Below are 23,475 nucleotides of genomic sequence, written 5' to 3' on the forward strand. Positions count from 1 at the left end.
ACATGACCAAATATGGACACAAGAGGCGGGAACACATGACACACACGACAGAGGGCTGACACCACTGATGAGGATTGTATGATCTTTTAATAATATTGGTCTTTAGTGTCAAGATATTTAAAGTGTACCCGAAATATACTTGCAATAGTTCTTCTTTAGCACAATCAAATCCAGTATATCTTTAGCTGGACCTCAGCACTACTTACTCACAATTAAAGTGCATTAAGCACAAAACCAGTTGTTCCAATTTAGCAGAGGTGGCACAGTGGCTCGGTGGTTAGCACTGTTGTCTCACAGCAAGACGTTTGCATGTTCTCCCTGCGTCAGTGTGGGTTTCCTCCCACAGCCCAAAGACATGCAGGTTAGGTGAATTGAAGAACTGGTGTAGACAGACTTATGTATGGATTAACTGGTTCTCGCCATGAATATAGCCATAGATGCTGGAATGGCGTTGAGAAGAAAATAAACAAACAAACAAACAAACAGTTCCTATTTAGCAGACTTTAGTGTACTAAAAGAACAGTTGCATGGTATTAAGTACATAACTATGTAAATGTATTTGTGGTATACTTAGCATGAAATAAATGTATTTCAAACACATTTTAGTACATTTATTTTTCACTAGGTATGCTTGCACACAGAATGCTACAGACAGCTGACTACATGTCTGCCATTACTTGCATTGAACCTCAACAAAAAATCCTCATAAATAATTGCATACTGTAAATGTTATTTCTGTTCCTTTCCTTTTGATTTCTATCTGAGGTCAAATTCCCACACAAGGCTTAAATCTGAAGAGAGATTCCAGGGCTGCCATTGGATTAGAGACACAATGGAGCACATTAACTAGGGTAATCCTGGAGAATATCGCAAGTCCTTTCATATGACTCTGACGAGAGCGGACCATTACGAGAAGACAACAGTGAGGAACTATAAAAATAAAGTCAAATGTCTGTGAGTACTGATTATATATTTATTATTGCAGATTCATTAATATGGATATTTTTTTTTCTATTTTCAAAAATCTTGAACTTTTGTACTAGAGAATAATGATATACATATGATAGGCTATATGTTAAAGCAGTAAGGGGAAATAGTTGTACTCTCTCCCGCTCTCTAATACTTTATCTTTTTTTCAAATACTCTTGTTTAAAACATGATTATAAAAGCTTTTTTTATTGTTTTGAGTTGAGTTGAATGGAATGTGGTGGTTCACAGTTTATGACGTATGCCTAGTGCAAACCTTTTAGTTAATTTGGATGTTATTGTGAATACTTGTCAATTTATTTTAAGCCAAATAAAGTTATAATCATAATCCTAATATATTACATTTTTGGGCTTAACCCTGAGAAAACTTTGTTCTAAGCCCAGGTTTTGAGATGTGACTCTATCTAAATGTTGATGTACCTCATCTGATTACTAGTGTTTTGTTTAGCTTATTTCAGGTTTATGAATGTGTCACACCCATGAATCTTTCATCTCAAAGGCCTCCATTTCTTCTGAAGTTATCTTTGATTTGGGGGTTACTTGTCCAGATATGATGGTGCCATACTTCAGTTGTTCAAAATGCAGCTGACCCTACCTGCAGGTGCTTTTACAATAGTTTTAACAAAGCCATGTGTTATTGCACATCATGTATTTTCAGATAAACGTACGGGTCACTACAATGGATGCTGAGCTGGAGTTTGCCATTCAGCCCAGTACAACTGGTAAACAACTTTTTGACCAAGTATGTATTTTGTATGGAATTTAGACAAAAGTCATTAAATGCAACACAATAAACATTGAACAATCAATGAGATCACTGCATTTGTCCTCTTGAAGGTTGTGAAAACGATTGGACTCCGAGAGATCTGGTACTTTGGACTGCAGTATCAGGACAGCAAGGGCTTCTCTACATGGCTGAAACTCAATAAGCGGGTTAATCTTCATCATATTTGCACGCTTGGCCTTTTTTTAAAAGAGATTTTAAGACAAAAAAAAAAAAGAACGAAAAAAAGAAACAACTGAAATTTTAACTTATATTAATATTCACCCACCACCACTTGCTGTATGACTGAGACAATCACAAAGCAACAGCAGTCATTTTGACAGAGGTGTATGTAATAAAAGGCATTTTCTTCAACAAAAATAAGAACAAAAATGATAGACCTCCGCAAGCTTTCATGCTTGTGGTTGCCAGATGTCAAAAATTTAAATCCTCCTATCAGAGCTTTTCTCATAAAAAGACACTTTTTCTGCCCAGTGTTTTACTGAGTAGCATGATCCTGCAATATCAACACATTAAAAAAAAAAAAAAAAATCATAGCATTTAACATTAAATTCAGTATTTACATTATTCATTTCCAGGAATGACTTATACTGTTTTTTTTTGTTTGTTTTTTCCATTTCATTTATATATTCTCATAACCAATCCTTAACCCTAAACATAACACCTGGTAACCCTTTTGAAATATTTAACCTTCATTTCAATATATGGGCACCTGTTTTCTGGTTTTAAATTCGGTTGTCTTAAAGACCTTATTTTTTAACATGGGAGTAAGCTAATAGTATGTGTATGTGCGATACTTTGGAAACCATAGTCTGGACAGCCACCGTGGAGCTACCAGAGGCACCCTGTGTCTGCGCTGAACAATTCTGGAAATTGGATAAAAAGGCATACAGGTGACAAATCAACGAGCTGTATGAGGGATATTTCCATCTGGCAAACCACAATGAGCAGTGGGTTGCTTCTTCCAAAGCAGATCTATTTTCACCTTACCAAACTCCTGCCAGCTCCCTAAAACTACAAACAAGTGAATATGTAGCCAGTTCCTGGACAGAGCGTTTGCAGCCCGATTGAACACTCACAGTACATAAACATCCCTTTAGTGATGCAAACTGGGGAAGTGACCATGTTAGAATGCTGTGAGTGAGCCATAGCAAACGCTCTTGACTTTGTGTGCAAAGGCACGTGGCAGCTAGCCTGGTTATACTGTACCAAACTCTGCTACTTCGCTTTGCTTCGTAGACAGAGTCTGGAAGGGCATAATTGACAAGCGTTTACTTGCTCGTGGTCATTGAATAGGGAAAACATATTTACAGTTAACTACGACTTTTCCCTCAATAAATTCCTAATTTGCTGCTTATTAATAGTCAGTAAGGTGGTTGTTAAGTGTAGGTATTGGGTAGGATTAGGGATGTAGAATAAGGTCATGTAGAATAAGGCATTAACATGTACTTCATTACTACTAATAAATGGCTAATATTCTAGTAATATGCATGCTAATAAGCAACTCTTTGAACAAGGGGGTGAACTATTTTTCTTGCTCTGTTCTTCAACAAGAGGAAAATTCCCAAAGAGAAAGCCAGCAATTGGGCTGTACCATAACAGTCAGCATGAGTCTCAAAATCTTTTGGCGCGAGCACATATCTGTTGTGTATTGTCAAGTCAAGTCACCATTATTTATGTAGCGCTTTTAACAATACAGATTGTGTCAACGCAGCTTTACAATATTAAATAGGAAAAATAGTGTGTAATAATACAAAGGACAACAGTAAACACTGTTTCAATTAAAATCAGTTCATCATTGATTCAGTGATGTCTTCATCTAGATCAGTTTAGTTCAAATAGTATCTGTGCAATCAAGTTGATGATATCACTGGAAATTAAGTGTCCCCAACTAAGCAAGCCAGAGACGATAGCGGCAAGGAATCAAAACTCCATAGGTGACAGAAATAGAGAAAAAAACGTTGGGAGAAACCAGGCTCAGTCAGGGGGCGGGGGGGGCAGTTCTCCTCTGGCCAGACAACCAGCAGATTAATTCCATGCTGCAGCAAAGACAGATTGTGCAGAGGACTCATCTGGTTCCTGTGGTCTTGTGTCGATGGCCATCTAGTTGTCCTGATCTCTGCTGACATTCAGGGCTGAGGTCATCTCTACGTCCTGATCCACTATCTGGGCTGGATATGGATTGGATCCGGGTGACTGCAGTGACCATCTGATCTGGAAACAGACTGGATCTGGTGGCTACAGTGACCTTGGAATAAGAAAGAAACAGACTAATATTAGTATAGACAGAGCCAATCCTCCCTATACGCAGAATACGCAAGCTGCGTAGCCCCTTGCTCTCAAAGATGTTGTCATTTTAGTTTTGTTTTTGAATTTGGCCAGCTGTTATGAAAACATGAATGATCATTTATTTTAATGCGGTGCGCTGTCACTCTCTTTACGTAAAAATCAGCCAAATCATGTAATGTGAATGTCGTACAGTCTCTTGCGCTTACTAAAAAAAAACGATCTGAAAGTGGAAGAGCTGCGGAAGAGATACTGTTTCTCGAGAGCTTTACGTGAGCGCGATTCGAGACGAAATGAATATTTTTGAGATGGAAAAATGCGGTTTTACAAATGCTTGAAACGAAGGAAAGATTGCTATGAAATAGCACACCTAGGCTCCTAACTGATGATGAAGAATTAACAGAGCAGCCATCGAGTGTTAGACAGTGTTCTAGGTCATTACATGTAAAGGTTTTTGGCCCGATAATTAACACTTCTGGGTTTTTTTTTGTTTTGTTTTTCAGAATTTAGCTGTAAGAAATTACTAGTCATCCAGTTTTTTATATCAACTATGTTTCATCAGGATGTGAAAAAAAAATATATAGAGCTGAGTATCATCAGCATAACAGTGAAAGCTAACAACATGTTTCCTGATGATATCTCCCAAGGGTAACATGTAAAGCGTGAAAAGCAATAGCACTCGTACTGAGCCTTGAGGTACTCCATACTGCACTTGTGATCAGTATTATACCCCTTCATTCACTCTTCATTCATTTAAAAACAGGCTTAATAACAGCCAGTTTGAAGGTTTTGGGGAATATCCTAATGACAATGATGAGTTTATAATAGTCAGAAGAGGATCTATGACTTCTGGAAGCACCTCTTTAAGTAGCTTAGATAGAATAGGGTCTGATATACATGTTGTTGGTTTAGATGATTAACATGTTTATACAATATAAATACAATTATCCTATAGTAGAGAATGAGCGGAACTGTTCCTCAGGGGATCTATAGTGCACTGTCTGATGCAATATGGTAGCTGATGGCTGCATGGTTACAATTTTATCTCTAGTAGTATCGATCTTGGAAGTAAAGTAGTTCATAAAGTCATTACTGCTACACTGTTGGGAAATGTCAACGCCTGTTGATGCTTTATTTTTTTCCGGTAAGTTAGCCACTGTATTGAATAAATACCTGGGGTTGTGTTTGTCAGAACTAAAAGAGACTAAACGAGACGAAAATAATTAGATCTTGCAGTTTTTGATGCTTTTCTGTAGGAGAAGGTACTTTCCCACCATGCAATTGAAAATACCTCTAATTTTGTTTTCTACCAGCTGCGCTCCATTTTCCATGCTTCTTTCTTTAGGGCGCAAGGATATCACAGTGTCAGACTCTTTTCCTTAATCTTTCTTAAAGGAGCAACTGTTACGGGGCTGACGAGACGAGAGGCGTGCGGATCCATGTGCAGGCTTTTATTAGGCAGAGACGTGGTCATAACAGGCAGGGTCAAACAATGGCAAACAGGTATGGCAGGGACAAGACAAAGAGTAAACGGAGACAAGCGTGGGTCGATGATCAGCGAACAGTATCCAGAGGGGCGAGACAGGAGAGGTAATCCAACAATGTCAGCGATAGTCCAGGCAGGGGAAAACACAGTCCGACAAAGGCTAGGCAAGGCAAGGCAAGGCAAGGCTAGGAAAACTAATAGGGCTCTGTAGGGCAGCAATAATGCGTACAATACTCAGCAACGAGGGAGAGAATGTCCAGGGTTGAAATAGTGTGTGTGATTAGTGATGCTGTGTGATCAGGTGTGTGTGATAGTCCATGTGGTGAGCGGGTGACCTCTAGTGGTGAATGAACGGGAGTGCAGACCAGATTCGTGACAGCAACCATATCTAAAATGCTAGAAAGAGAGAGCCCATAGTTTCTGTTACATCATTAAGATTTTCTGAGCTATTGGATATGCTAGGGAATTTAGATAAGTCAGGATGATTATTTGCAAAGCAGTCTTTTGTGGTAGAAGTGATGGTTCTACCATACTGCATATAACAAGGAATTGACTTTACAGATTTAGCTGAATGAAGTACACACAAGACTAGATAATGATCTGAGATATCATTGCTCTGCTGCAGAATTTCAATGTCATTAACACTGGACATATTTTCGGATTGAATGCTGGGGAGTTTGAAAAACATGTTGTCTGTGACCACCCAGCAGCTTATACAGATGCAGCATGCCCCAAAAATTCCATGTGACATTATTAAATCTAGAGTATGATTTGGAAAATGAGTAGGTCCTGATATGTGTTGTCTAACCCCAATAGAGTTCAGAATGTCTTTAAATGCTGATCCTAATGCATCCCTTTCATTATCGACATGGATATTAAAATCACCAACAATTAGGACTTTATATTGTATCGTTTATATACTACACCTTTTTGCAACACAGATTAGCTGGTAGGAAATCTGACTGACCTAATCTGAAATAACCTAAAATGTAATATTAGGTAGCAAGATAACCAGTGTAGATGGTGGGAAATGTTAATAGTGAGTGTTAATAAAAGTGCATGTAGTAAATCAAGCTTAAGTATTTGGGGAATCTACCGTATTGAGTTCAAATTAACTGTTGGATCCTTAAAAGCTTAATTAGGGGCAACTGAGTAATTGATTTAGCCTTTCATCAAAATCTCACTCTAGCAAAATTTCACTCATTTAAGTTTAAAAAGGAAAGCAAGAACAAGAAACAAACTTAATGTGTAATAGATTTTGTATTTCTGTGAATACTGTTTTTCTTTGCAGCACTTGATTGCTTTAAAATAATATAATGAAACACATCTCACAAATGCATTTGTGTTTATATGTTAGGTGACTGCTCAGGATGTCAGAAAGGAAAACCCACTGCTGATTAAATTCCGAGCAAAGTTCTACCCTGAGGACGTGGCTGAAGAGCTGATCCAGGAAGCTACGCAGCGTCTTTTCTTCCTCCAGGTGAAAGAGGGGATCTTGAACGATGATATCTACTGTCCACCTGAGACGGCCGTTCTCCTGGCCTCATATGCTGTGCAGATGAAATACGGTGACTACAACAACGAATATCACGTGCCTGGATATTTGTGCAGAGACAAACTGCTGCCACAAAGGTGCTTCTCTATTCTCTATTCTACTCTTTTAACACCAACAAAGCTTGCATTATAGTATTGTGTTTTGAAAGTTGCTGTTTTTCATATAAATACCTTCTTCTAGAGTTCTAGAACAACACAAACTGACTAAAGAGCAGTGGGAAGAACGAATCCAGGTGTGGCATGAGCAACACAAAGGCATGCTCAGGTAGAAACTTCACAACTTCTGAACCTAAAACTAGCTGTTTGAGTACATGGTCAGTAAAGCTTTATCTCCACAGAGAGGACGCTATGATAGAATACTTGAAGATTTCCCAGGATCTGGAGATGTATGGAGTGAACTATTTCAGCATCAAAAACAAAAAAGGGTCGGAGTTGTGGTTGGGTGTTGATGCTTTGGGACTCAACATATATGAACGTTCAGACAAGTACATCTTCATCTATTTTTTATTTGTAACTTTAATGCAGCAAATATAACTAATTCAATTGGTTGTAAATTCTTTGCAATGGACTGCGCCATGTTAGTATTCCTGTTTTTCAACAGGCTGACACCTAAGATCGGATTCCCTTGGAGTGAGATACGGAATATTTCTTTCAATGACAAGAAATTTGTCATTAAGCCAATAGACAAAAAGTCACCGGTAGTTAAAAATCATAAATTTAACCCTCAATTCATTCATTCATTCACTCACTGTCTTTCACCTTCTGCACTACATGTCCTTTGCTCATTCACAGGACTTTGTGTTCTATGCACCTCGTCTGCGCATTAACAAGCGTATCCTGGCTCTGTGCATGGGAAACCATGATCTTTACATGCGACGCCGCAAGCCAGACACCATTGAGGTGCAGCAGATGAAAGCGCAGGCCAAAGAGGAGAAGAACAAGAGACAACAAGAGAGGTGAAAACACTAATAACAGATATATCACACAGCACAGACATAGAATCTCCAATGCTATTTTTTTTATACCTAAGGTAAAATCACTTTATCCAGGATACTGTCTTTTATGCAGACTCAATAATTGTGTTTGTTTTATGAAAGTAAATCATTAACACAATAGCTCTGTTCTAAAACTTAGTGAGTTGCCTAGCTGGACAGCCTTTTAAGGCATTGTGGGAATGCTCCTAATGTCAAGGCTGTTTTCTTAAGATAGGCAGTAACATTAGGCTGCCTTATAAAATACCTAGTTTTGGCAAAATTCTAAAGTGGCACTGCAATTTTTCTTCACAGAAATGTAGTCCAAGAATTGAATCAAATTATTACAAAATGACTGAGTGGAGAGAAATGTTGATTGTATTACTGCACTGCAAATAAATAAATAATTATTCATAAGATCCTGTAATTTGGTAGTAATTTAAAAGGTTTTTTATTGAATATTATTGAAACATCTGTAAAACTTTTCTCTAAGTCAGCTATGATGGCTTGCAAAATTTCCAAGCACTATCGCAGATTTGAGACTTGAGTTCTACTTCTTTGAATGGTAGGAGTTACAAGGCAGGCATGATCACAGGAAGCTTCTCCTAAAGAGATGCCATCTGACTCAAACAGTCATAAAGTGAATTCCACTCAGGGCCATTCCAGAACGCGATTGCAAACGGACCGAGGGGGCCCTGCTCCCTACCTCACACCGGGCCCCGAGTCAGCTTGGGAAGGCCCTGATTCCACTTACAAATGCAGGGTGTTTTGAGTTGCTGGTTTGTCAATTAATTGAATATTTGAGCACATTTTAGTCTGAGCACTTTGGGCTGAGCACTTTGCCATTGATGAATGATTCAGAGAAAGTTGGATTGTCTACTCTTCAGTTAGATGCAGGTAGTTACAGTAGCCACAATGTCGTGAGTATGTCTTCTGTATGGACTTACTCTAATAGTTCTGCAATGTGATTATAGGTATAGTATGTGGACTGACATGTCTGTTTTGTAACTAATGCACAATTTTTTTCTTTTTTTGGTTAGATATCAGCAGTGGTGCATAGATGTTAAGTACTAAAATTTTCATCAGTTCTTCTTTTGAGTGTTCTCTTTTACATTACATTAGCACCCTTGCAAAGGCCCTGTACCAATGTCTAAGAATTATTTTTGTTCAACAATGGCCAATAAGTACATACTGTATCTTAGGTAACAAAAGATGTTACAAGAGAATCAACTTTATTCTGCCTCTTTGCCAATGTAACATGCTTTAACTTGATTTAATTTAATTTAATTTAATTTAATTTAATTTAATTTAATTTAATTTAATTTAATTTAATTTTAATTCAATTTAATTTAATTAGTTTTTTATTTTATTTTAGGGTGCTGTCATTTCAAGTGACTTTTCAAATTTGATGCTGCTGCAATACAGCCACATATTCATTGTATATATTACATATAGTATCATCATCTTCTTTAGATCCGTCTTTGCCACAGGGCACAAGCATATTCCACTGGTTGTAATTGGCTGCATGAGCTTTGGCCTTTTTCCAGTTAACCCCGGCTTGCTTTAAGTCCTCTTTGAACATACTTCACCAGGTCTTATTTGGCTTTCTTCACCCATGCCATTGTGTTCTTTGCTAGGCATTGACCTGATTGCCGCAGAATGTGACCTGCCAGTTGGAGGCGATGCTAAGACACAATGATGGAAAGTCTGTGGTTTTTACACTCGCAGGATCTCTTCATTTGAGATACGGCAGAGATGCAGATAATGCATTTGAGACAGCACTGGTGGAACACGTCCAACTTGTTGGCAATCAGCACTGTTTTTTTCCAGGTCTTGCAGGCATAGATTGCCATCAGTAACTTGATGGCACAACTTCCCAAGCCTATGAAATGGTGCAGTTAAAAAGTGATGATCAATAACATCAGTGTCATTAATACAGATATTAGAGTAAGCAGGCAAGCACTCAAGACTGTGCAGAGTACCTAGAAGTGACTGTCTCTGATGAAGGGTCTAGGCAAGAAGCACTTGCCAGTATAGCCAAACAACTGCTGCACTGACATGCCTCAAACCCATCGGGAAAGACAAAAACATCGGTCTTGGATTAAAATTGAGATCTCAGTTTAGATGTCATTAAATTTTTCAGTACCTCTAACTTCTGTCAGTGCTCCTCTGTTATGGTATTTTTGCTTTTAGCAATGCCTATCCAAGCATTAACAATAACTATTCATATCCCCTAATAACAAAACAAGCCTATCTTCAATATTTATAAATCAATCGATCAATCAATCAATAAATACATAAATATGCAGACCTACCTAATGTGTTCATGCCATTCACTGATGAGGGATTCAGATTAATGCATCTCTTCCATATGCAACTGCAAATACTGAAAACTCTTTCCTGCTGGGATACAAATACATGGCAAATTCTTGAAAAAAAAAAAGTAGTTATGAATGATATGAAATGAATTATTTATTTATTTTTTGCAGGTGGCAGTTAGGTTTTTTTCTGTGTTTTCCTCATCAAACCCCAGCTCATGAACTAGCACTTTGACAGCATGGATCACAGATTGTCTTTTATCACCAATCATCTTTAACTGACACAGTTTTGGATTGAGGAATGTTGCTATTTTGTAGAGCATGCAAATTCTACTTTATGTCAAACTGTTTAGCAGCAGTAGTTTATCCAGACATTGCACACAAGTCACAATGCAATTTCAGTGAGAAATTGGCTGATTCACAGTGGTTTCTTATTCTTATAGACCATGGCAGAATTAAAGATGTGTCACGGGTTGTTGGGGCTAAAAGCTCAATAGAGCACGAAGGAGTCAGGTATTCAAATGAACAGTCTTTTAATAAATCAACACAGAACGAGCAAACACAACCTCTTCAAACAATTTAAAACAGGACCAAGAAACTCTAGAAACTGAAGGCTTATAAAGACAGACAAACCAAAGGAGCAAACAAGATGATTAATACAACATATGTTGTATGAATGTCTGAATGAACGATGATTAACTAATGAGAACAGGAACTAAACCAAATAAGGACAAAACGGAACTAAACAGGAATACACACGTGGCAAGATGCAGTTAAGGTCATATTTTCTGACTCCAAGTTATGCTGGTTGCATCTTTGAATGGCTTGAAAAAGTCACTACAGTTTAAAGAGTATTCTTGTTGATGCATACTTCTTTGTCATACTGTATCCAACGGGATTGTTGCAATGTCATCATACTGTTGAAACACAGAATCTAGCATTTCAAAATTAGAATTCCATCTTGTTTCCACTGATTACTTTAGAAACTTACCAAATTTGACTTGTAAACCAGAATATTTGAAGTAGGTGTCAAGGAAGCTGGCCATCTTTGGGAGTTTTATCCATCACAGCGAATGAGAATGCTTGTGAAAGACATTGTAGATTTTTTTAAAAACTAATTTTGTTCACACTTCCATGTGAGTCAGTACCAGTTTCAGTTTTTGCTGGTCTTCTTGCATTTACATGGCCTTAACCAGCAGATGTCTTCAGCATGCTACGTTTTGAGTCCATCCAATCTTGGCGATGTACTTTTCTGTTTTCTCATCCATTTAATGAGTGAACCCTTTAAATTCATATGGATTGATTAGCTGTCAGTATTCTATTGTTCATCAGCTGGAAAAAATGTTCTCAATGTGATCCCAGTGATCCCAGTTGTTCCTTCCTCATTATCGTCATTATCGTTATATCATTATCATTGTAGTAATTATCATTATAAAATTATAGTTATACCATATGGTGTGGACTCTCAATATTATCTTAAATGTAGAATGATCTTATGGACTTTATCTTTATAGTTAATGTTATTATTATTTTTCTTGTGAATGGGCCTGAAGTCATTTCCATGTAAAGTATTGTGTCTTCCGATAGTTTTTGGTCCAGATGTCAATTTCCACAGTGCATCCATACTTCACAATTGTAATGGTCATGTCATTGGCAACAGCTCTTCTTCATGTTTGTGCCATTTCACTCTGTCACAACAAAATTTCCAATCTTGGCTGCCGTCAAAGAAGTATTACACTATTTTAATAAAACCTTGGCTAGGTCAGCACAAAGAAAGCCAACACATTTTTTATATTGTTACTTCTTTTAGTGCACTTGACACTGCCTCCATTAGAGACTGCCATGGAACAGTCATCCAAGGCAAGGGAAGTAACTTGTGCAGTGCGGCAAACAGGGTGAATGGGACGGGCCATTCAGCCTAATCTAGCCACTGCTGGGGAAGTTCACATCATACCTTGGTCCTTAGCAAACCTGAGTCAAGAATCCACCGCTCTTTTCACCAGCAGCGGCTGACAAAGCAGGCATAATTACATATGCCAGGATGCTGGTCTTGGCACTGACACTTGTCAACCTCCAAAGTCACACTTTATACCTCAGCATCTTGCTCACTGGGGCCAGTGTACCCAGTGCCCTTGGGTTATCAACACCATAGGTTCAGGTACAGGCTTCAGTTCAGAATATGTTACCATATTTTCCCAACAGTCTTGAAAGAAAACATGGAATGCAGGTCCCTCTTGATAGTGGTCCCAACTTCCCTTTGGCTGTCTCTAGCTACTTGTAGTTGTACAAAGTGCATGGATGCAGCACTTATTTTCTTGGACAATTGACTGATATGTGCCCCAACCAAAAAGCAGATGAGGAGCAATACAGAGAAAGAGCAATACAGATTAGTTCTGATGTTGAATGAGGAGAAGAGCTGTCTCACCCCATGCAGAATGGTATCGTATTTGGGCTTGGTTCTGGACTCAAAGACTATGAGAGCATGTCTACACCCCAGAGGAGTCTGATGCTGTGGAGAAGATATAGCATTTATTGGAGTAGTGTGGACGGAGGCCTTTTGGTTTGATGGCAGCAGCCTCTCGGGTAGTGCCACTAGGTGTGCTTCACATGCGACAGTGGTTCAGAAGTAGCAAAGTGAATGCACATGAAGGCAGTCAGAGAATTTTGCGAATGGATCCCTGTATCTCAGCCATGAAGTGTTGGTTCTAAAAGCCAGGTCTCCAGCAGGAGGCCCTTTGAGATCAGGATTTGTCACGGGAAAGAATAGTGATGGATGCAGCCAAGATTCGTTGTGGGGCCATGTGATAAAATTGCCTATTTCAAGGTTAGGAGCCCTATTGGGCAGAAGTTCATATAAACCAGTGTGCTCAGAGAGAGTTCCACAGAGGTGTCTTACATAAACCATCAAGGGAGAACACACTCTCTATCTCTCCATGGCAAGGCCCGAGATCTCCTCATATGGGCACGTGCACAGAATCTTACATCTTCCAGGGGTAGACAATGTGTTAGCCGATCTTCTGTCAAGGGGAGGACCCAGACCAGAAGAATGGTGGCTGCATCCAGAGCAAGTAAGTCACCTGGACCCAGTTCAGGGGGTCACAGATGGAGTTTTTTTGCCTCCCAGGACTACTCTGTGTTCCCTTTGGTACTCAGTGGGCCCAAAGGAAACACTGGGGTAGATGCCATAGCATATAATTGGCCTCTGGGCCTTTATTATTCATTTCATCCTTTTAGAAGTACTGGTCAAGATTCAAGAGTCACAAGCCAGAGTCCTGCTCATAGTTCAAGATTGGCCACACCAGCTGTGGATGCCAGATCTGGTTGCGTTTGCTCAAGGGGATCCATCTTCCATATACCTCTTCTTAAATTACCTTGTTTCTTGTCTCTGAATGAAACGGCACCTAATACTGTGTTGACATCACTGAAGAATTAGCGACATCAAACTGCATCACTTACTGTCTCGATTATTTGCTGGATTGGGACAATTTGACAGTATAATCCAAGGTGATTTCAGATTCCATAACAATCATTATCTTAGTCTCTTATCACATATGCCATGATCATGAACCATGAAGTCTCTCAGTTCATTAAAACTGCAAGTTTTTATCTTTATCTTGAGGTCTGTAAGAATGCAATCAAAAGCCTCTCCTTCATGCTGCATTCATGTTCTAAAAACATATCATTCATAAGTCTCATTCTTCTTTGACAAACAATGAGCATTATATATTTTTTTCCAATACCTTTTTCTGGTTTCTTCTTGTCTGCCTCTTCCTCAAAATTAAAGGTGTTGTAGACCTCCATGGCATCTGCTCCCGCAATGGTAAGTAGCATTTCAATATTTCAGCATCTGCTTGTTCAGTAGCTGCAACATACAACTCAAACTGCTGTTTGAAAGTCCTCCAATTTGTGTCAACATTTCCACACAACTTCAACAATCCCAGTGGTTTGATTGTGTCCATGGTCTTCTTGTTACCCTACTCCTGGTACAATGTAATATTCAGCAGAACAACAATAAAAAGAAAAGGCAAATAATTGCTGGTGCTGGCATCTTTATTCCATGTGGAACAGCCATCATACACAAATTACTACGACTGCCTCACTTAGCAAAAGCACTTAACTTTATACAAACCATTACTGCAACCTGCTGGACTACATAACATCCTACTCACTACACATATGTGTCAAGACCTATGTTCCTGGAAACCTTTCATGCTTCACCATAGAGGAAGAATCCCAGTTGCACTTAAACTGCCCAATCAGGGCTCTGAGGAGGTATATAGCCTGTGCTCAGTCTTTAAGGAAAACAGGGGTGCATTTCCCAATAGCATCGTTAGTCAACTATCGTCACAAGTTCCATTGAACTCCATTGGTAATGATGGAACTTGCGATCATAGTTGCTTTTGGGAAATGCACCCCAGATCAGCTACTGGGGCTAGTTGCATAAACTGAGCAGTGTTGGGCACATTACTTTAAAAAAGTAATTAGTTATAGTTACTAGTTACTTCTCACAAATAGTAACTGAGTTAGTAACTGAGTTACATCATTATAAAAGTAACTAATTACCAAGGAAAGTAACTATTGCGCTACTTTTAAAAAAATGTTCATATGTCAAATAACTTTGGATGCCCCCAATATTAAATATGTTAAATTAATGAAATGGACACTAAAAAGAATAAATTATTATTATAAAACATTGTACATTAATCTACACTATTTATCTACTAACACTTAGTGTCAGTCAGTCAATCATTATAATATAATATTATGATAATTTAATATTATATGATGATAGAACTTTAGTAATTAGAATAACCAAGTATGAATGCATATTTGTCATCAATATAAAACGCACTAAGGATTAATGAGCTGCTGGGTTCATGAATATTAATCATGTTGTTCATGTCGCTCGAATTGATTTGCTGAAATCAAAACAGGGACGATAATAGGTGAGCGCCAGCCAATGAGATTGTTGTTTGCGCATTAGTTCCGCCTACTACCGGAGAAACCAGTAGTTCTTAAAAGCTGAAGAATTCCAAAGCAACTCTGTTATTTTGACAGGAAAATATAACAAAGAATATCATTTACATGTAGCGTGTCAATTCTGCATGTTATGAAAGACTCTCTTGTTCTGTATCTTTCTTTGCGTGCGTGACTGTGAGAGAAAGCGACGGCGAGGTGTGCTTCACACCAGAGTTTACGGTACATCAAATACAGCTACACTGCGCATCCATTCAGATGAACTGAAAAATTAAATTCTAATAATATAATATAGTAACGCCACATTTTATTGTCAGTAACGGTAACGGCATTGTAACGGGGGAAACAGTAATTCGTTTGATTACTCGTTACTGAAAAAATAACGCCGTTAGTAACGCCGTTCATTTATAACGCCGTTATTCCCATCACTGAAACTGAGCCACCAAGTTAAGACTGTGTCTTAAGAACTAGTTTGACCAACATGCAGTTGCCAAGATCAGTCTTACTTTTCCAATACAAATAAGACCAATCTACCTTTTCATAACTGAATTAAAAAAGTTATGATCAGTCTTGAAGAAAATAAAAATAGATGACTAACTTTTTAAGACTAGTCTAAACAGTTTATGCAACTAGCCCCTGGTCTGCTATAAAGCATCAGCACTGGGCCAGATGATGTCAAAACAGGCTGGTTCTCTGTGTGGTCAAGGCGAGTGAGATGGCGTATCAGATCGGGTAGCAGTGCAGGTGTCACTCCTCCTATGAGAGTGATAGCACATTCCACCAGAGGGATGGTTGCATCCTGGGCATTATTCAAAGGTGTGCCCTTAGAGGAGGTCTATGCTGCCGCAGACTGGACTTCCTCGCTTACATTTTTTTATTGCCTGAATGTGGCTTCCTCTATGGCTACTTCTGTCCTACAAATAGGGGGAGGTCTGAGTCCCTAAAATACTGGATGTCAGCCAACATGATCACTCACTGACTAGGTGGTGCCAATTGACAAAATAAGAGAATGTGCTGGTGGTATTGCACCTCTATTTACAGAGGATGGTTACACACAGGTGGAGTAGCCTATTTAATTTGATATACCATTTCCTGACTGCTAGCTCTCTAGCAGGTCTGTCCTATGTGGTAGCCTGTTGATGTTATTAATAGAACTTTGGTTACTTATGTAATTTCTTACTTTTAATAAATAAATTCATTTGCATTTATTTATTAAGCAGACACTTTTATCCAAAGTGACTAACAAATGAGGAATACAACAAGTGATTCATAGCAAGGGGCAAATAAACACAAGAAGTGCTCATAATACAAAGTTTCAGACACTATTAAGAATAGTACAAGCTAGAACAGGTTATGTGCTCACGGAAGAGATGAGTTTTCAGCCGTCTCTTAAATATTGTCAGCAATTCGGCATTCCTGATGAGGGTGGGAAGATCATCCCACCAGCAAGGAACAGTGAACTAAAATGTTGGAAAGTGATTTTGTGCCTCTCTGTGATGATACCTGTGATGTTCGCACACTTACTGACCCCAGGCTTCTGGAAGGGATGTAGACTCGTAATAGTGAGAAGTAGGAGGGTGCGGAGTCTGTGGCTGTTCTGAATGCAAGCATCAGTGTCTTGAACTTGATGCAAGCCACAACCAGACACTGCAGGAAGATAAAAAGAGGTGTAATCTTACACTGTCAGATGATAACATCTTTTCATATGGGTCTAAATGGTAGATTGGTTGACCAAGCTACCTGCCTCCTACAAAACATTGAGTGAACCTATGAAAGGGAATGTCTCATTTACATATCTTATCCTGGTTCCCTGAATAGGAAACGAGATGCTGTATAATTTGGCCATACTCTTTCGTTACTGCTATGACTTCCTTTATGGAAATCTAAGGTGATTCTTGGGACGTGGTGGGGTGGTGCTAGTGTCATCAGCCTGTGAATAGGTATGATCATGAACAGACTTCAGATGTTTAGGTTGTTTCTATAGTGTCAGTTACTGATGCAGTGTCTCATTTCCTACTCAAGAAATCAGGAGTACATATGTAACGGAGACATTTTCATTCAAAATCTTCTTGAAAGTAATATTTGTATTTGACGTTAAAAAAAAAAGACAGCTCATTAGATTTTGAAACAGAGCATAATGTTCTTCTAGTGGTGACAATGTTTTTAATGCATTTTAATTTTAGAGCACTTCTGGAAAATGAGAAAAAAAGAAGAGAAAATGCAGAGAAAGAAACTGAGAAGATTGCAAGGGAGACGATGGAGCTCATGGAAAGGCTTCGACAAATTGAAGAGCAGACCAAAAAAGCTCAAGAGGGTTGGAACTACAAATGTCTACCTATTAGTACACATGTCACATTAATAGTTTATGGGTTCGGCAAAGTGTGTAATTTCCTCTCAACTAACGTTACCAAATAGAATTGGAAAAATAGTGGCTGTTCTTGAATAGGTTTCCTAAATACACCACCTGTCTGCAATTAGTCACATAGTCCTGCGACACGCTGAAGCTATCGGTTGAGACATTGTTGCTGTGAAAAGCTGGATGCTCAAACAAACAGACACCTTAAATATTTCTATCATATTTTACTTTTCAGAAAAAGTTTATTTGTGTAACATTATAGTTGTGTCGTCCAGAACTTGAAGAGCAGACCAAGCGGGCGTTGGAGCTGGAGCGGGAGAGGAAATTTGCACAGGAAGAAGCTGAGCGACTGGAGAAAGACCGCAGGATTGCAGAAGAAGTCAAGTCAGCCTTACTGCAGCAATCTGAGAACCAGATGAAGAACCAGGAAAATCTGGTATTAAGACATAAGTACTCAAAACCTTTTAGAGATACATTATGATCTTACATGGTTAGTTCATTTACTCACCATCACATCATTCCAAACGTGTGCATTTCTTTCTTCTTGAGAAACAAATATATTATCATTCAGAATGACAAAATTCTGTCATTACTCACTATAATGACATTCCAAACACATATTACTATTTTTCTTCTCTCTAAAGGAGAAATTATGAAGTATGTACTGTGCTCTTTTCCATACAGTGGGGGTGGATGATGTCCACTTTCAGTCTTAATGTGCCCATTCACAAGTTAATTGTTTTATTTAGGAGTCATCTAGATATATTCACGTTATTTAAAGTTCTAAAAACATATTGTACACTGCTGTAGTACCTCTTTTCATCCTCTGCCTGAAACACTCTGTTTTATTTACATGGAATTAACATTTATATCTAAAGGCAACAGAGTTGGCCGAGCTGACATCCAAGATCAATCTTTTGGAAGATGCCAAAAAGAAGAAAGAGGATGAAGCCAGGAAATGGCAGAGAAGGGTGAGAGTGTAAATGTACTGTTGCATCTGTTTCATACGGTTAGCCTCAGACAAAGACATTAGCAGTCTCAGTATGAATATCTTGGCAGGCGATTATGGTTGAGGTAGACCTGGAGAAGACAAAAGAGGAGTTGAAGAGTAAGCTAATTGGGGTCCACATCCAGGCAATGTCCCAGACGGAGAATGACCATGATGAAAATGATGAGAGCAGTGCCGAGGCCAGCGCTGAGCTCACATCCACTGGAACATATCAAGACCGCAGTGAAGAGCAGCGCATAACAGAAACGGAAAAGAATGAACGTCTGCAGAAGCGCCTACAGGTGAATATAAGACACAGTTATCATGTTTATAAAAAAAGTGTTGTCGTTGCCATAGCCTAGTTTCTAAAACCTTTTCCAAGAGCCTCTTATCACTGCATATTTTGTATGTCTTCCTAATCAAATACAGCTGATTCAACTCGTCAGTTCATAAGTAGACTTTTCAAGCTCTAAAAACGATGTGTTAGACCAAGGAGACATTCAGAATGTGCAGTGTCAGGGAGCTCCAGGAACAGGGTACTAGTTGTCAGGGTTGGGTAGAGGGATGAGGCAAGGACTCAATCTTGCAGGAGAGATGGACTTTTATTAATAAAATAAAATAAAACAAACAACAAAAACTCTCCCGAGGGGGAAAACAAGCTGGCAGGCAGGACAGGGCAAGGCTGGGTAGGGATACAACTGGGGAACATACAATGACAAACTGGCACAGGACTGCAAACACAAGGAGAATAAATAGGGAGCAAATGAGGACAGAATCAAGGGAACACAGGTGGGGCAAATTAACCAATAATTAGGTAACAAGATGGGTGGGGTCAAGACAATTGACATGAGAGCACATGGCACATATAAAACAAAAACACAAGCACATGGCCAGCAAAACAAATCACCAGCCATGTGCAAAACAAGACACGAACACGCAGCTAATGAGAATACTCATAAGCCGCATGTTCACACAAGACATGACAACATGAAAGCACGCAGCCAATGGAAAACACAAGCTGTGTGCAACACCACAAGACAACAGTAAAGCATGCGGCCGAACACGAACCGTGCGCTACACAAAACAACACAATAAACATGGACAGAAGAGTGCACGACCCGAGCAAACTCGAGACCGCCCGCTCCCACAACAAAACAGAACATGGAGTGCGAGTGTCCGAACCCTGACACGAAACAGAAACTTGAACAAGACATGAGTGCCGGGAACCGAACACCATGCTCCTACATGAAACAAGGCATGCAGACGAGAGAGCACACTCAAAGCCGCATGCTCACATGACAAACAGGACATGATGGGAGTGTCAGGGCTCTGTCACAAAACCATGAATAAACTAGACTGATGTGACAGAACCCTGACACTAGTGGCTAGAGCATGTGATCCAGCACACTGACACCTGGGGGCGTATTACAGAAAGATCCTAACTTTAAAATCTCATCTTATCTGTTTGGTAACCATGGTAATTTCAGTTAGGACCACATTTAGGACAAAAGCTATTACAGAACAGCATTTCCTAAGTGCGTTATCCTATCTTAACTACAGATAGGAAGGGGGTATTACAGAAACCTCCTAAATTGACAAAAAAATCCTAAAAACTGGCTTAACTTTAGGACAACCCCACAGCTGTCCTAACTTCAAAATTATCTGAAAACTAAAGGAAAAACCGCTTACAATTGCGCTGTCCAACAATGGTATTACATTTATTAATAATTGAAAATGAAGAATGAAGATGTTTAATGGTAGAAAGGCTCTTGGAGGACCCTGAAGATGTGTTACATTTTGATTTGACAAAACACTTATAAGTACAGCCTGCCGCACAACATATTACAGTTAGCACAGTTATTGCAACCAGCATTACAGAGACCAACAAGAGCATCACGGAGCATTACCGGTTATAGACAGTGCAAGTGACTAACGGCCCATTCACATTCAGCGCGATAACTATAACGATAACGATAAAGATAAAAATCGTTCTCAAAATTAAAGAATAGCAGAGACCACACCACAGCAATAACGATAAAGGCACAGAGAAACGATATAGTTGGAATCACTTTCAGAACGATTTTTTCCAGCTGATGAACGATACAAACACTGACGCCCAACCATAATCCATCCTGCTATAACGAGCTGGAGAATTTAAAGCGGCAGATGAGCATGTTCTTAGAATAAACAGACGATATCGTCCGCTGGTGTGGACACTAATATCGTTACCTTTATAGTTATCATCCTTGGTGTGAACGAGCCTTAATGCCTTAGGTTAATTTTTTTTTTTTTGCAAAAGGCGATTTTCCAACAGTGAAGTATCCTCTATTATTTTGTTTACCTCATCAGCAGCTGCCAAGTGTTGGTTGCATGGTAACAGACCTGAGAGTGGATTGTCGAACTTGATGGTGCAATTTAAGATTTCCTAACTAGAAATAAGATACGATTTTGTAAGATAGGATAAGAATCCCAAATCAAGTTATGATTTGCTTCTGTAATACAAATTTGCAAAAAATCCTAATTTAACACATCATATCTTAAGTTAAGACCTAAGATAATAAACTTCTGTAATACGCCCTGGTGTGTATGTGGCAGCACAAGTTCAAATCCTGCTCAAGCCATTTGACAATTCCATTTGTCAAACAGGCCAAAAATAAAACTAAAGAAATGATTGACATCTCTGAATATTTGGTTCACAATACACTGCCTGGTAACAGAATACTGTTCCGTCGTTAATGAATAACTACACAGGAACAAATGGCTAATGCACTATTAACATTGTAGTAACTACTATTAACTAACAAGAAACTCTGATTAACGCTAAGTTGAAACTGGTAGTTCACTATTAGCTAACCAATAACTACTATTTTTTTCATATATCCTGAGAACTCCTAAGAACTACTTTATACAGGTTCATAATTAATGTGAATTATGCATAATGAATAATTAATTCTAAAATGAAGATCATGGTAACCCACTAGTAATGACTCAAGTATTACAAAATCCTTCTAAATAAATACTAATTAGTTGGATCAGTATTCTAAAATGAAAATCATCATAACTTCCTAATATTGACTGATGTCATTGTGAGCATTTGAGATATATTTAAGGTTTTGGATAGTAATGACTCAAGTGTTACTATATCCTTCTGAAGAAACTACTAATTACTTGGATCAGTATTCTAAAGTGAAGATCACGGTAACCCACTAGTAATGATTTAAGTGTTGCCAAATCTAGCTAAATTAATTACTAACCAGGACCTTACAAAGACCTCAAAAGCTTACAATGACTTCAGTAATTACTAGGCAGTTATCACGATCTTCACTTTAGAATACTGATCCAAATAATTAGTAATTCCTTCTGAAGAATTTGGTAATACTTGAGTAATTACTAGTGGGTTACCATGACCTTTACTTTAGAATGAATTATACATTACGTATTATTCATATTAATTATCAACCTGTATACAGTAGTTCTTAGTAGTTCTTGGGGAGGTATGAAAAAAATAATAGTTACTGATTAGCTAATAGTAAACTACCACATTCGACTAAGCACTATTACTTAATAATTCATTAATCAGAGTTGCTTGTTAGTTACTAGTAGTTACTAGAGTGCTAATATTGCATTACTCATGTGTTCTTGTGTAGTTATTCATTAATGATGGAACAGTATTGTATTCTAAAGTGTTACCCACTGCCTTCATAAAATCCATGGCCTCTGCAAAATGTATCAATTTGTATTTACATTATAAACCAATACATTCCAGTGGATAAAACTTACATATTACATGAGAGGTTTTATTAACTAAAAATTCTCCCTTCTGTCAAATTACTTAATTATAAAAACATTGATGGATCATTCAAAATGCTTTTGTTCATTTCTTGTGGCCTGTTAGTACAGGAAAGGATAATTCATAGAGATTACAAGTGAAGAAAAGAGGAAAAAAGTTTTAAAAAACTCACTTTAGGAAAAGAAAAATAAGAGAAACAGTAAAATAATTTAATATATATTTGAATATTGTTGAACTGTGTTAACTGCAGGAGTGCAGTGTTTATTGTTTTGCGAGAGCAGAAAAAACAATCTGCCAAATATTTGCAGCATAACCTCATTACATATTTTTGTAGCCCTATCTGGGTAACGAAAATGAATTGCATTTACTCCTTCAGTATACAAGATACAAATATAAATTCCTAAGAGCAAATAATGATATCAGTCCCACTGAAATGAGACATATGATTTGTTTATGTCTTTGCAGGCTCTGAGCTCTGAGCTGGCAGATACTCGTGATGAAAGCAAGAAAACTGCTAATGATCTGATCCACGCTGAGAACGTTAGGTTAGGGAGGGACAAATACAAGACCTTACGGCAAATCCGACAAGGAAACACCAAACAGCGCATTGATGAATTTGAGTCCATGTGAATTCTCAGTTGGACAGAATGTCTATCTGTTAGTTACACTAATAATCCATTACTGAGCATTTTGAACCAGAGTTTGTGTCCAAATCAGTGTCAAGTGTACTGAAGTGATCTTAGTCTTTTGAGGTGAATTAAAAAGCCTAACATGAGGTTAAAACAAGGATAAATGTTGTGAACCTCTTGATTGTTTGACTTTAAGAAATTAGACTGTATTGAGTTCACATGATAATTAATTATAAAGAAACAAACAAAAGCATCATGTACTCATACCCCTGATATGTAATCTTCAATGTGCTCATAGCAGTTTATAAAATAAAGTGACAAATTTCAACCACATGATCCTGGTGTTTTG

General features: G+C 38.3%; 1 protein-coding gene across 2 annotated transcripts; it reads left to right on the forward strand.

Moving 5' to 3' along the window:
* Positions 1-1,633: 1,633 nt before the first annotated feature.
* On the forward strand, positions 1,634-23,127 carry msnb (moesin b). 2 transcript variants are annotated; one of them, XM_058797226.1, is made up of 12 exons: positions 1,634-1,729; positions 1,825-1,920; positions 6,901-7,175; positions 7,279-7,362; positions 7,436-7,582; positions 7,699-7,795; positions 7,890-8,053; positions 17,547-17,677; positions 17,995-18,155; positions 18,598-18,690; positions 18,779-19,009; positions 22,963-23,127. In XM_058797226.1, exons 1-12 carry the CDS (start codon positions 1,634-1,636, stop codon positions 23,125-23,127), a joined length of 1,740 nt encoding a protein of 579 aa, XP_058653209.1. The 2 variants fall into 2 exon arrangements, with proteins under 2 accessions (XP_058653209.1, XP_058653210.1); XM_058797227.1 differs by lacking the exons at positions 1,825-1,920; positions 6,901-7,175 and having other exon boundaries at positions 1,671-1,729.
* Positions 23,128-23,475: the final 348 nt, after the last annotated feature.

Source organism: Onychostoma macrolepis, chromosome 14, assembly GCF_012432095.1.
Source record: "Onychostoma macrolepis isolate SWU-2019 chromosome 14, ASM1243209v1, whole genome shotgun sequence".
Taxonomy (NCBI): domain Eukaryota; kingdom Metazoa; phylum Chordata; class Actinopteri; order Cypriniformes; family Cyprinidae; genus Onychostoma; species Onychostoma macrolepis.

Bases quoted from the DNA above. Each gene is read 5' to 3' on its own strand.
- msnb (XM_058797226.1), top strand. From the start codon at position 1,634: ATGTATTTTCAGATAAACGTACGGGTCACTACAATGGATGCTGAGCTG. The intron at 17,678-17,994 runs GTTGGAACTACA...TGTGTCGTCCAG, and splicing joins GACCAAAAAAGCTCAAGAGG to AACTTGAAGAGCAGACCAAG. The intron at 18,691-18,778 runs GTGAGAGTGTAA...ATATCTTGGCAG, and splicing joins CCAGGAAATGGCAGAGAAGG to GCGATTATGGTTGAGGTAGA.